A 14,845-nucleotide genomic window follows, 5' to 3' on the forward strand; every position below is an offset into this window, starting at 1 on the left:
TAATTTAATTTAATATGTATGTTAATAACTATTTATTTGGTGGATATTATATACTTATATAATTTATACATGCTATTATTTTGTGTTGTTATTCCTTACAATAGTAAATATATAATATTTATTTGGTGGTTTGTAATAAGTTTAATTGTCAATTATAGAAATATATAGATATAATAATATACAGATATATATAAATAGATTTTTTTTTTTGGAAAAAGTATTAATATAAAATTGTTAGCAAGTACGAGTAAGTACCATCATAAAATATTGGAGAAATGACCGTGACGTCGGTTAGTATAGGTAGTATTTTCTCAGAAGTGATTTTTAAAAATTATGTAAGTATGTTCAATTATTAGAATGGTACATTCTAAAATCTTGTGAATTATTCGTCCAATAAAAAAATAGTTAATTACTTAAAAACTATTTTATTACTTAATCCGAAAAAAAATCGAAAAAGCGATTGCCGCATGTTATTATTACATACGAACTTGGGTAATTACGATCATTAAGTATTTAAATAGTAGAGGTAATTATTAACAATTATCGTGTAAATAAATATAACATTTGAGGCGCGTACTTTTTGACCACTCAGTAATCTGTGGGCCGTGCAGCAATACGCTACGGTCTTAAATCCCGAACGTCCATGTTTTGTCCCGAATATCCATAATTCTGAGAGAGCGCTAAAAATTTCCCGAATATCCACAGTGAGTACTTGTAAATAAAACGCATTTTCTGTGCATTTAATGATTTATACCAGTATATTATTCTTGGAATCTATTCTTAGATAATGTTGCAATCATACAGTATAGAAAGAATGATTGATATATCTACTGATATTAAAATATACGACAGTGAAATTTGTTTTTCGTCTCCTGTAAAATTGACATTTGGTCTATTCGGGAAACAAATCCTATAGCGACGATATGTTGACGTTATTTAAATATTTTTTAGCAATGATTTGAATGGATACTTGAACCGCATTTGACTACAGTGGTATAGATAGTATATTTTTCTACCACTAGAGCAAAACACTAGCCTATGTAGTTTTAAAATAAATTGTTATTTTGACTTTGAAGTTATGGATATTTGCACAAGACAAAAATGGCGGCTAAAAAGTCAACTCTGACAAGTAAGTGCTTTTAATTAAATATTAATATTTATTTCTATTAAAAACCAATGATGTATTTACTTTCACAATGAATCATAGTAATATTCCGTATACTTTAAATTATTTTTACACTTTAGTAAAATATTATAATCATAGTTTCAAAATTCGGTACACACATGTGTAACCCAGGTCTAGAGTGATATATTTTGACATTAGTATATCTGATTTATTGAGGTTATGTTTTTTGTTTACATTTAGACGAATCCTTGAATAGCCAGCATATTGGTGATATTTTGAATGATAATGATGTCAAAGTTGGTGGAGGATGTAACCCTGACGATAGTAATGATGTTCACATTCATCTCCTGGGGCCAGATGATGACTTTATCCTGGAGAAGCAGTGAACTTTACCCACTGCTAGAGGCTGAGATACATCCTCTAAAATCACAATCCAGGATCCTATCCTGGCTTATGAAACCATAAGGTATCAATACACATATTATATTAATTTATCATTTAGTCATAAATATCAAACTTATCATTTTATTAGGCAAGTGCATGCACTGCCAAAAAATCAATTAAGTAGGTACCAATTAAATTGATACAGTTTGAAAGGGCTTTGTGATCTCCATATTGAGGATTCCATGGACAGAATAATTAATATACTTAATATGCCTAGTGATTAATACTATTGGCCATTAGTATTTATATTCCTGGTGTTGAATACTTAATAAATAGGAATAAATGTATCGATTAATTCATAGTATTGTATTTTCTATTGTTTCAGTACGCTGTGCCTAATAAGACGAATGATGCTGAGCTGAAGAGTTCAGTTTATGGCCATATATGGTTTATTGGGTGCTGGACTCCAATTGCTCTATAAATTATTCTCCTTGTGGGGAAGTGAATCCTACCTATCTTATGAAGATACGATACAATCTCAATGCTAGCGCTGTGATGTTACTTTGGCTTCCCAACAACTGCCCTTGTACGTCTACACATATGACTTTTTTACCAGCTTCTACCTCACCGATTCGTTATTTCAGGCCAATACGTGTTATGATTCAAAGAAGACGAAGAACGATATGCATCACTCAGTCAGCTGTTGTAAAATACTGATTACAAGTCGATGAGCCGCATTAATCTTCACAGTGGTGTGTTTGCTTTCACAGGACATCAAGCATGTAAACTGTGAGGATCTTTGACCACTGTGGACATAGACTTGTTGGACATGGACATGAAATAGTTTGCTCATTGTACATGCAAACTTATAGGCAAGAAAATATTCACTGTGATTGGAATACTTCATAGTCATGGAAAATCAGACTTGCAAGCCCTACGATTTGGTATGAAAGTCATTTAGCCATCATTATCATCATCGATACAAGGTCATCCAAGAAACTCTTCACCATTAGCTTCCATAACACACCGAGTAAACACAGATCTACTTCTAAAGCAAAGAATGGTTGTCCCTAAACCTATTCCCTGAAGTGCGCGCTAATTAATGTGTAGTATTTTAGGGTTTTGACCGTTATTGTACTATATTTTTAATCTAAATAAATATAATTATCCAATCACCATTATATTATTATGATTATTGTATTATTTTTCTAATAAAATTGTATCATTATATGGATATCACATTGTTTTTCTTTCATTTCATTGTTTGTACTGTATCCAATATTGTACTCTATTGTGACCTGAGATGCACTCACGTGCACGTAGTGGATTTTAGTTAATATATAGTAAAAAAAATATTTTAAATTTTTTTTTGTGATCTTAATAATATTTATTGAACAGAAAAATGCACAAATATTTTTTCTCATGACTGGTTCTATCTCGGGTCTCAAGAGGATAGAAAGGTAAAAGGGCGTAACCGTCAGTTTTATCAAAATAGGTTATATATCATAATAATTTTGTACAATACACGTGTCCAAAGGATGTAAGCTGCAAATCGTCGCTTAAGAAACAACACCGCGGAAGTCAATTAATTAAAATTTTCAGAGGCAAACAAAAACCGTCTCAAAAAATTGAAAATTGATACCTTTTAACTTATTTTTTTTGTGTTTAGTTAAAAAAATGTTTCTTAAGCGACGAAATGCTGATTTATTATCGAAGTTTAGCTAACAATATTTAAAAAAAAAAAAAAAATTAACGTGGTAAAAACAACTTAATTATCATTTTTGTTGGTTTTTTTTTTAATTAACTCAATAATTAATATCAGATTAGGGATATAAACACCACATTATTAATTATCATGCACTTCAAAGTTATGTCCATTTTGTAATTTAACTTTGACCGAAAACCATAACAAAACATTTTTGAGCCATGAAGTGAAATTTGATTTGTGTGGATTACACCCTTTTTCCTCTCCACGGTTGACATGGTGGATTGGGTGGACAAGGTATATTGCTTTGATTTCAAGTTGGCCGGCCAACCGAGTAAATCGCTCGAAACTCATGGTAATTTCAAAATTTCAATAATCAACAGAAATCACCGTTAAGTTAATCAATCTAGATAGATATCGAAATCTTTTTCATGCCTAATAATTATAATACATAATAATATATAGATACCTAATTCTAATAGACATAGCTAGGTATTAAAAATAATATACTGCTTCCTAATGATAAAGCATTAGCAAAAACAAGGCTATTATGTATAAGCATTGCTGATAAGATAAAAATGCATTTAATATTTTTTGTCAATGAAATCTTACAAGCTTGACAATCGGACAAAAATTAATGTACAAAGCAAAGGTTTCTTTCTTATGTTGACCTTGTAAAATGTTTGTAAGGCTTATACAATGATTTCGGTAATACTGACTTACCATTAGAGACACCATCTTGGGTTATATTTTGAATTCCTAAAATTGCCTAATCCACCAAATTCATGTATTAACTGTTATTCGTTTGTCTTCTGGTTTCCCGAATGTCGTTTGCTCAAACTAAGCACATGACCAAGCCATCGAAGGTGGCTCAATTTTATGGTTTTTACAATGTGCATCTTCATAGAGTTAGTTTGCTGTATCTTTGTTTTCATGTCATTGACAGGCCGAAAATACCACACAGTACTTTTTGCTCAAATGAACTCAATGTTGTCTGTCATACACCGGTTATGCAAGCAATACGTGGCAACCAGTCTTATATGTTAGTGCTTTATGCATGATGCATTTAATGACAATAAATTTTTTAATTACATTTTATGACAAATTGAATATATATTGTGACCAACATCAGTAAAGCTAGGGTTTCCTAAGACAGCGGTGCCGTTATGTAGCGGTGGGTGTCATCACTAAAACATTGTCTAAGCAAATCAGATGGCGTTGGGTTCTTCGTTGCTTAGTTAGTTGTGAGCGTAACGTCAAATAGCGGTGCCACTATTGGCATGATGGCCGTCATAGCGGAACTATCAGTTGTGGAACGTTTTTCCCGTGTAGCGGTCGGTGACCATTTTAAAATAAATAATGAGTGCAAACACTGCAAATGTAATTTGGACAAGCGAAAATGACAAAATATTGATTGATTTTGTAAGAAATAATGAAGCTTTATATCGAGGGTATACTGACAGAAAGCATTACGTCATTAAAACAAGTTCTGAGATTATCGCAAAAAGAACTTAAATTTTTTTTTCAAAGCGTTCTCCCACGTAGATTTTATGATTTAAAAAGATTTTTTCTACATTATAAAGACTAACCTTTATGGCAAACACAATATACGACATGTTACAAGTCCTGTCTATCCTCTATCAGAATAAAAAAATAACAATATGATTTAATAATGTTTCTATATTCTCTCCATTAAATCCTATGCCTTTGTGCATTTTACCAGGACGTAGAGTGTAAAATTGTATACATTTTGGCATTTAAAACAGAAAAACAGCAAAAACTAAGTTAGGTAATGCGTTCTATCAGTATACCCTCGATATAATGTGAAGAGGAAAAACTATAGAAAGCCCAGTTAAACAAAATCTGTGGAACAATATCAGAAGTTAAGCCATTTCTTATGTGATTCAGTACATAATCGAACAATACTGGTGTTAAGTAAAAGTATGGATTTTTCATCGCCGCGGTGCAGACAGCGACACACTAAAATTTGAAATGCACTTTCTGTAGCACGATTTCTAAATATCTCACTCTCTTCCAAACGACAGTTTTCGTCTTCCGATGACTCGTCATCTTCCAAATGTAGTAATAATGCTAAATCTAGATCGTCCATTCTCCACCGCAATACACTCACTGACCGTTGTCTGTCTTTTTATAAATTTACATCTCTGGTTGCCGTTCTTACGGCCGATTTCTTACGTCCACCGAATTATATCATATTAAAGCCACTACATAATGGCACCGCTTTCATAGTAAACCCTAGCTTAAAGGAGGTGAACTTATGTGTTTTAATGTGTTAACTCTTTAATTGTTTTTTAAATTGGTGTACTTTGTAATGAGGTTTATCATCAGATAAAAGTTTCCAAAACCCCCATAGATGTCGGTATGCACAAGCGTAATTGCTGTTCAAAAAGAAATGATACAAGCCTCTCAACCTTTATCACTGGATTCTCAGATAAATATGTAACAAGCGTTCAGTAGCATGTAACTTGTGTTCGAAATATAGTTATATAGTATATTATAAGTTCATTCCATCATTGTTTTCGTAAGTGAAAAGAACTGGCTATACTCGATATATTAAATAAATGAACTGTGTAAAATCGTATGTGTTTTTCATTTAATGGTAAAATCCCTGTGCTAATAAATATGTTAGCAGATCGCCAATCATGCGAAATTTTTGTTGCTGTCATTAAATGTACCTATCTAGTCTCTAATTGAAATGACACTTGGCGGCTCTCTGCCTATTGGAAGGTAATTGGAGGAGGGGAAGTTACAGTACATAGTGTAAACCAACCTTAAAGTATTTGATGATAAAGTAATTAAACCATAGAAGAAGCATAGAATTCCCATTACGGAGGCAACAATTAACATGTGGGTGTAGAATCCAAGCCATGTGAAGTAAAGAGCGAACTTGACACCGAAATAATCCTTGATGTTGTCGATGGGCTGATAGTTGATCCACTTGGTAACTTGCGCCCATTGCGTGAAGAGTAAATACCTCTCCTTGCCTTCTTCAGCGATGTCGCCCTGAAGGAAAACAACACCATTTAAAATAAAACTTTAATAGTAAAATAATAACAGCAAGCTGTTAGACCGGTAGGTCTATTCCGACATAACACTTAGCTCTAAAATCATGCAAAATTGTGAAATAATATAATGAAGCATCATATGCGTTGAGTATGAGATGTCAAAAATAAAACTTTTATTGGCAGTGTTAATTAGATAACTCTTCTAGCTGTCATTTATTATGATGTTAGCGATAGCATACTGGGCATGCATGACATCGCCAAAGCAGACATGAGGCACACATGAGTTTGAATGAGGGGTGAAACATGAGTACCAACTCAAAGAATCGCCTTTTAGATAACTCCTAACAACCATTTTACACACAGAATACAACCATAATACTGTGGGGTTATTTATCTCAGAAATATAACAAAAGCGTGTTAATAGGAGTCATGGAGTTAGACACATATTTGGAATAGATTTGCTGATCAGTTTAGATACAAATTGTAATCAGTCTGAAGTAGAATTCTGCCCTGCTAAGTAAAAAGACAGCTTTTTTGGTTTTAGTTAGATAAGAACCCAAGTTTTAGACTATTTATTCTCTTATATACACTCTATTTAGAGATTATGTCAAAACAATCCAATAATTTTACATAACATATGAGAAAAGGTAATTTAAAGCGTGGGTTCTCATTTTACTAAAACCAAAAACACTGTATTTTAACACTACCCTTATGTAAAACATTTCGTAAATATTTTACTGTTTTAAACAGAGAAAATAAAACATTAGAGTGGGTGAATGTGCAGAATATAATGTAAGAGTTTTGAATATTGGTGCAGATTGTCTACAAATCTTCGTCATACTTCTATCGTGTTGTAGGGGAAAATTGACAGGTGTCTAGCTACATACTTACATCATGCAGTGGATACGCTGCTTTGTAGGCATCCTCAGCAATCAAACGATTGATTCCGATGTCAAATACGGCTGATTCATCTTCGTTGAACCTTTGCCGTTCCAATATAAAAGATACTACACTAATTCTCACAGTCTGAGAAAAGAAATCAGGTCTGTCAGTTTCGAATCTGTTAAAAAAAGACAATAAATAAAGAAGAAAAATTACCAAGAGACATTTTAGAAAAAGTAGGTTACCTTTTTTTTTAAACTATTTTTATTAAAATCACTAATAATAAAGATAGTATAAACCCACTTCAGAGAAGTGATGTTATTTCTACAGTGTGGAACTTGTCTAGCAGTTTATTTAGGTCAAACAGGCAGAAGCTTTATCATCAGCCACATACATTCAGGGCAAATTCACAATTCCGCCAATTCCACAAGGCACCTTGCAGAGCAGAGGCCGGTGACATAGTATAGAGCTCACGAAGCATTTTTAAAGTACCCACCATTAACTTTTCAAGATACTTTTCTAAGAAAGAGTTTTTCAAAATTTTACCTTTACAAAGACAAGGATTTTAGATATTAATTTTTGGTTTTAAAAAATATGTGAATGAAAATTATTCACTGTTTGAAAACTCAACCTACCTCAATTACAACCGAAAGCGTCCCAGCAATAAAAGGAACGCAACATGGATGTATCAGACTATGTAGTACAGTACACTCTCAGTAATCCGACGCTCGATTATCCAACAACTACTATAATCCGTCGTTATTTTTACTAGTTGAAAGCACAAAATCAAGCTCTATAATTCGCCGGTATTCAATAATCAAATTCAGTAGTCCGCCACGTATAAGTATACAATGCAGATGAGACGGGTTTATTTTGGAAACTTCTCCTTCGTAAAACGTACATTCATCGCGAAGAAAGTAATGTACCAGGGAGGAAAGTGCCCAAGGACTGCATCACAATTATGCCGTGCTCCAATGCAACCAGAACACACAAAATTAAGCTTTTGGTCATAGGGAAAGCCAGGAATCCTAAGCCATTCAAGAATATCTGCCTCACTGGTTGTGTCAAGTGATTTACAGTTTAATACATAGTTAGTTAATAAACTTGGTTTATAAATATGTATGCACTATAATCCCCCGCTTTTACTAATTGGACACTTGTCTGGTTTTTGGGGTGGCAGATTACTGAGAGAGTACTGTATTATATTTAGCCTGCCTGAGTTCTCTCATACAAATATTATTCTTTGTTAAAACAGATAACGTGATGGAAAAATTAACTCCACCCTCCATTGTAATAAGAGTCAATTTGCAAACCGCATTACTTTTCATATATCATTCTTGTTCTATTCTGCCCAACACATGTACAGCTATATCAGATGTTTATTGTAATATTAAATATAGTATGATGTAATTAATTCTATGTACAGTTAAAAACAAAACAATGATTCGGTTCATGGATTCTATGCGTACGAATACATATACCGTTGTCAGCGCTACGAGCACATCGGCTGCCAGGTAATTAGTAACACTAGTAGGGGTAAACATCCGCATGCACACCATCGACCAACCGACTCATTGTTTTGTTTTTACTGTACATTGCAACAAAAACGATTCTTACACATTTTTGTCAGATGTCTTTGGGCTTTTGTGGAAAAAATGTCCATTACAAATTCATCCTTAAGTACATTAAAAAATATAGCGCTTGTACGATATGATTTTTTTTTATTTCTAACCTGTACCTGAAAACAATAATCAACTCATGGTCCTATACTTATGCATCAGAGTGACAACTTGATGGAACAATACATTGAAATAGTGGTCTGCAGATGATTTAATGAATGTAGATGTTAGCCCGTTTAAGGCCTTTTGCTCATGGAGAAACTAAAATCCGACGAACTGGTTGCTGATGGAACTCATAAATTAGCCAATGACTGATGCTTCGGACACGGCGCTACTGAAACCCACTTGCAATAATAATCTCATAACCTCAAACTGTCAAACCCATTGTCTTTCCTACTTCATTCTAAGTTTTTTCCGTAATATCTTTACGGAAATATTCTGGCAGCCTGTAATTATACAAACAGGAGTATTTCTCAACTTCTGCCACAAATTTTAAATTAAAAATTAGTTCGCCTTCAGTTCAATTAAGTGCTACCAATTTTGGTAAGAAAATATGATTTTTCATCGAATCTACTGATATTGGCACCAGTGGCGGCCGGTGGTCTTCAGAATGGCATTTTCTGGTAGTGCGCAATGGTTTACCTTCTATACCCAGCATTGGAGCATAGGGCAAGCACAAGTTCACGCCACTTCCCTCGGTTCAACGCCAACTCTTGCGCCTCCCGCCATGACAGAAATGCAGCACGTAGGTCACTTTTGTAGCACCGCTGCAGGGTGAGGGAGGGCAGGCCATGGCAACGGAACCCTTGAGGCTGTACCATAAGAGTAGGCAGTGTCACACGCTTTGGCGGCATCAGGAACACTTGTCCTAGCCACGTAAAGCTCGTAAAGCGTCTCTCCATGATTACTTTAAAATGACTCAAATGTCGAACTTCTCAGTAGGTAAATTAAATATGTCGTTGTTTATTTATTATATTTCTTAAAAAGAGTTTTTAAACAGTTAGAATGATTTAATATCAATAAAGAAAAATAAATGTCACGGTTTATGGCTTTACGTTCTGAGCAAACAATGCTTCAACCAAATAAATAACCGCTGATGTGTTTTTTTGTTATATTGAATGTATTTGAGTGGTTTAGAAATAAATGCGGCAGTTTGTATTTTCATAAAAGTTTGGCGATTCATTAAATCTTAAATGTGAAATTGTTAAAAATTAACTCGCCAACATTGTTATAAAACAAAAACTGGCGTTTTTGTTTCTAGAGTCCTAATTTCGTGCGCCGATCATAAAGTGTGTAAAAAATGCTACACAAAACGCTACCACAGGAACATTGGACTATCGTTTAAGAAGTATACAATGACCTCATTCTAATCCTGTGCAAAATGAAAATCCATTTGGATCGCAATCGCTTTGCGCCCATGAACTGAGTATTGTTCATAATACTGCTACATGTTCTACTTCGCGAAGTGAGTGATACACATATGAATAACAATGAAAAGTTGAGTGATGTCTTTAAAAATGCAGGCAGTGCGTAGCACTTAGATGGTATTAGCGGAGCCGCCGCTGATTGGCACCACTGTTTTATGAGAGACTGGGAGACTAGCATGTCACATCTCTTCAGTTTAGTAGTGAACATTTTGAAACTGAGAGATTCCAGTCTCGCTGTGGGCGAGCCGCCATTGAAATACATTAGCTAGATACTGGCTGGAATTTTAGTGTCAGTCTCGTCTTTTTTGAGTATTCTCGTGAGCAGAAGACTTAATAGTCATTTCTTAAAACTATTTTAATACTCAAAGTAAATATAAATAATAAAACAAAAAAATGAATGCCGTGTGCAAGAGGCAAGGCAGATACATTAACAGAATATACCCCTCTTTCTAATACGATTTGCAGACCATAATTATTAGTTTATATTCTGAGCCATCGATGTTACAATAAAAAATGTAATTATAAGATATACCTAGAATTTTATTGTATGAGCAGTTTAAAAGTTATCTCTATGTACCATGTGTAATAAACATAAGATAAGAGAATGTACAAAGAATGCTTACAAATAGTGTCTGTCTCGACTGAATTCGCAAGTGAGCTCATAGTCCCGTTCGGGGAAATACTTGGGATCCAGTTTCACAAACTGCAGCATTCTCCCGATGCGAGTTTTGACGGCTTCTACAAAATTATCGCTATCCAGCAGATGTTCTTGTCCGTGTATCTAAACATTAAAATCGATCAAATTAATAATGTCTTCAAACTGATTAAATATTTGTATACTTACAATTATTTTTTCTCAATTAACTGTAGTTATGCAGAAGCAGCCGCTCCAAAATTTAGGCAATAATGAGTTACCATGTTCAACATGATATAACATGTTTTTTCTACATTCTACATAAACCACAAAGAGCGCCGTGAATTAAAAAATTCGGTAGTCCCTGAGATGGGGTACTTTAGCTCACTCGGTGTACTTCATCGTACTTATAAATCATTTTGAATTGCACTGTTTTTATCAATGCTACCACTTTTGCTTTGTATTCTTTCATGTAATATCGTGAATGTCTTAAACTTATAATTTGTAATGTTCGTTCATGCTAATACATGAATTTGAATAATAAATCATAAGTGTGGTTTTTTAACCATTTCCATCTCAGAGTTTTCACTTGACCCTTATTTAAAGGTCGACAACTGAGAACATTACAAATTTGCATATAGTTGAAATAAACAAAATTTCCAGTCTTACGCAGTAAATATGTAACATTGTATCTACGTATCTACGACGTATATAGCATCCATAAATCAGTCAAAATTATTATGAATTCATGACACTGTTCTTCAATCATACTTTTTTTAATTGATGTCATTAGAACACACCTTAAGATCACTTAAAATCATAAATAAAAACCATTAAAAGTAAAATCATACTGACGCTTATAAAATGTTACATCGTTGTGAAAAATATTGACATTTTAGTTAAAAATGTTAAAGAGGGACAATAGATATATTCCAGCTATATGCTACCCTAATTCAGAATGAGTATAATATGGTGTTTTAGTAGGTAGTATTTTTTTAATCTGTTTAGTAATATGTAGAGTTTTAAATAATAATTCGGAAACTAACCTTTTTGATTGGCATTTTCAATTTCATCAGTTCGCAATATAGACATAACACCTCTCTCGGAACATGAATCTTCACAAAATGGATTCTTTGATGTGTATCTTTCTCCAGTTTTAATCCTTGCTTGACCAGATTACCTTCAAAAACTTCCCGCTTCTGGTTCTTGACGGCGTTATCATCGGGCACATACGCCAGGACAAAATCCACCACCGTTTTTCCATCTAGGAAGTGGCCCCAAGTCTGCGGATCGAACATGAATGATAAAATGACAATACACAATCTTCACACGCAAGTGTACTGCTCGTGGATTGATATCATGACAATACCTCTGCATACTAAATTCATATCAACGTATCTTAAGCCATTTAGGTCAATTAGTTGATTGAACCGCAAACAATTATGATAACAAAACCACAAACGAATCCACGATTTTTTAAATAGTATTTACCGTTGATAATATTACATTGTGTTTTACCACCGTCAAAGGTGATTGATTGTATACCAGTGGCGAAGAGTGCCTGTTCGCGATGGGTAAGTTACGGCCAAACTTATGGGACTTAGACAACTTTGATTTGCCTAGCCACGAAATCGATCCTAAGACCCCCAGCAACATAGACGACCACATTACTAACTCGGCGATCGTGAGTGCTATAAAAAGTGTGTGAGATCAACATATTCAAACCAAACTACATTCAAATACGGCCACCAAACTTTCTTTTCAAATGTACAGTTTGGTGTTTTTGGTCATACAATAGGCTGGTTACAATCTGCTTATATTTTTGTTTATATTATGTATAATTCTATATACCTAATTGATCATTTTACCACGTTTTTATTAGCTCGTATTCATGTTTGTCCGGTACAGATTTTTTCTTGTGTCCAGTATAATCTTTTTCTTTTTTGTCCAAGATTTGTATTGGACGATTGAAGATTTTTAACTAACTTCCCGACTAACTAGACATTTGAAACTTTTAGAATATATCAGAACACGACGACAATGCATTCTTTTAATACTTTTAGCCATTTTTAAGCAGAATTGAATTCATTTTTAGTTAATTCTGTTTTGTATGGAAAGTTATTATTGTTGGTTGCTAAGGGGGTCCTAGCAACTAAATTATTAATATATACGTGCGTTACTATGGAAATCAATATGAAATGTCAAAATGACATTTCAGTATTCTATATTTATTCAGTATTTCTATCAAGTACAATAAAAAGTTTTTATTAATACATGGAATTGTCAAGTTTATATGATTCAACAGAAAATTTAAAAACGTGGTAGGACTTATATAAAAAGTTCTTTTTATCTTATAATTATTTTTTTATAATCAATATACAAATTTACTTTTGATTTGAAGTCACAATACATTATTGTAGTAGTATAAGTGAAACAATCACAGAAACACCCACGTTTTGAGAAATTCACATAAATGTATTGCGACTTCACCAGGAATCGAAAATTGTGCCCTTGGATGAAAAGCCAGTATCTTACACATTGAACCACAGCGAGGTCACCACCGGTTTGTATATATTTATAACTCCTTGAATAGGGTGCAATAATTTATCGGTTCAGCGGAGCTAGATAGATCGCGAGCCTAATACTACATGGTTCTAAATGTTCGTCCTTGAAAAAACAAACCCAACAATGAAGTAGTATTCGAAGCTGCCTCATTGTTACTTTTGTTTCTCCAAGGACAAACACTTAGAACCTTGTAGTTCTCCACTCGCGAGATGTCACTGTGTGTAATTTTAATATGCCAATAATGTCGTATTTGTGTTTAACCGGACATTTCGTTACAAGCCAAGGTTAACATTAAATGTTAAATAACCATTCGCTATTGAGTCTTCGCCACTGGTATTTATTTAAGTAAGCACTAATTAATCGCTTAGTAAGGAGTCTTCTCCACAGAGATATATAATATTATGTATATCATGTCTCCTAGAATTCTTATATAAATTAATGTTTTTGTTTAACCTGAAAACTAGGCAGTATATGACGTGAATTTTTTTACTAGGAAAACATAATCCTGTTTAAAACATTTTGTTAAAAATAAAAAATATATTTTGTAGTAATGTGAACACAACAGTTATCTTGAAAATTGAAAAGGGATAATAAAAAAACGTTATCTTTAGTAAAACATGACTTCAAGTGATAAAATCAACAATGATTATTAATGTTTTTTAAGTGTGTAATGATACCAATCAGTATAATTTCGTTAAGACAGATAGTTCAAGATGCAAACTGTAAAAATGGTAATTATTAAATATAACACTTACTATCATTTCAAAACTTTCTTGGGCAAAAACAAACCAAAGTGAAACATCTGTGTCACGAGTATGTTTTAAAATAGACTGGACATATATATCTCAAAATAACTTGACATCAAAATTCAATCATTATACAAATAAAAAATAATCACACAAGGAACAGCAAGCTGATGCTTAGATAAAGACTTATTTGAGTATTTATTTGTTGTGTAAACAATAAACTGTAAGGATGCATGCATAAATTAATATCAAACGGCTGACTGGCTAGTTACAGTTCGGCGATTGCATTGGTTGATGTTGCAGACAGTAATTTGTTGATAATTGAACAGTACGGTCACAGACTCCCAATTGAAAGAATAAACATGCACAAAATTTGCTTTGTTGAAAGAGTGATCTTACAAATCGTAATGTGCAAATTTATTCATTATTTTCTTAACTTCATACTAAATAACGATGTTTCTCAGTAAAAAAAAAAATTATATAAGCATAGTAATTAACTCATTCGACGCGGATGACACGACTGCCGTGTCCCCGTTAAGCGGCCGATCGATCCAATTAGCATGTTATGTAAATACGGTAATTAAAAAGTAATTAAAAGGTCTGCAGCGATTGTGTTAAGCAGTGATACATTTAGTGTGATATTTTGAAATGAAATGACAGTGTTAAGAAAAGCAATGTTTATATTATGTAAAGTACAACATTTAATATTTTTCATTTTTACAGATACCTGA

At 33.3% G+C, this 14,845-nt stretch overlaps 1 protein-coding gene and 1 long non-coding RNA gene across 7 annotated transcripts in view; one reads left to right on the forward strand and one right to left on the reverse strand.

Moving 5' to 3' along the window:
• LOC147064163 (anoctamin-1-like) overlaps nt 1-14,845 on the reverse strand; it is a 38,068-nt gene that overhangs the window by 15,823 nt on the left and 7,400 nt on the right. For 5 of the 6 annotated variants that reach the window (XM_085958637.1, XM_085958635.1, XM_085958634.1 and 2 more), the window contains 4 exons: nt 11,850-12,086; nt 10,793-10,950; nt 7,133-7,301; nt 6,007-6,239 (listed from right to left, as the gene is read on the reverse strand). In XM_085958637.1, the coding sequence (XP_085814763.1) occupies nt 6,007-6,239; nt 7,133-7,301; nt 10,793-10,950; nt 11,850-11,876 (587 nt within the window). In that variant the 5' untranslated portion in view covers nt 11,877-12,086. Of the gene's footprint in view, nt 1-6,006; nt 6,240-7,132; nt 7,302-10,792; nt 10,951-11,849; nt 12,087-14,123; nt 14,235-14,845 lie in introns of those variants that run through there. The other variant, XM_085958636.1, reaches the window with a different exon arrangement.
• Nucleotides 959-2,032, forward strand: LOC147064164 (uncharacterized). The gene is made up of 3 exons (XR_015071977.1): nt 959-1,129; nt 1,367-1,592; nt 1,896-2,032. It is a non-coding gene; the product is annotated as an uncharacterized LOC147064164 (long non-coding RNA).

This window comes from Rhyacophila brunnea, unplaced genomic scaffold, assembly GCF_057557595.1.
Source record: "Rhyacophila brunnea isolate RB1 unplaced genomic scaffold, BYU_Rbru_1.0 scaffold_8, whole genome shotgun sequence".
Taxonomy (NCBI): Eukaryota; Metazoa; Arthropoda; class Insecta; order Trichoptera; family Rhyacophilidae; genus Rhyacophila; species Rhyacophila brunnea.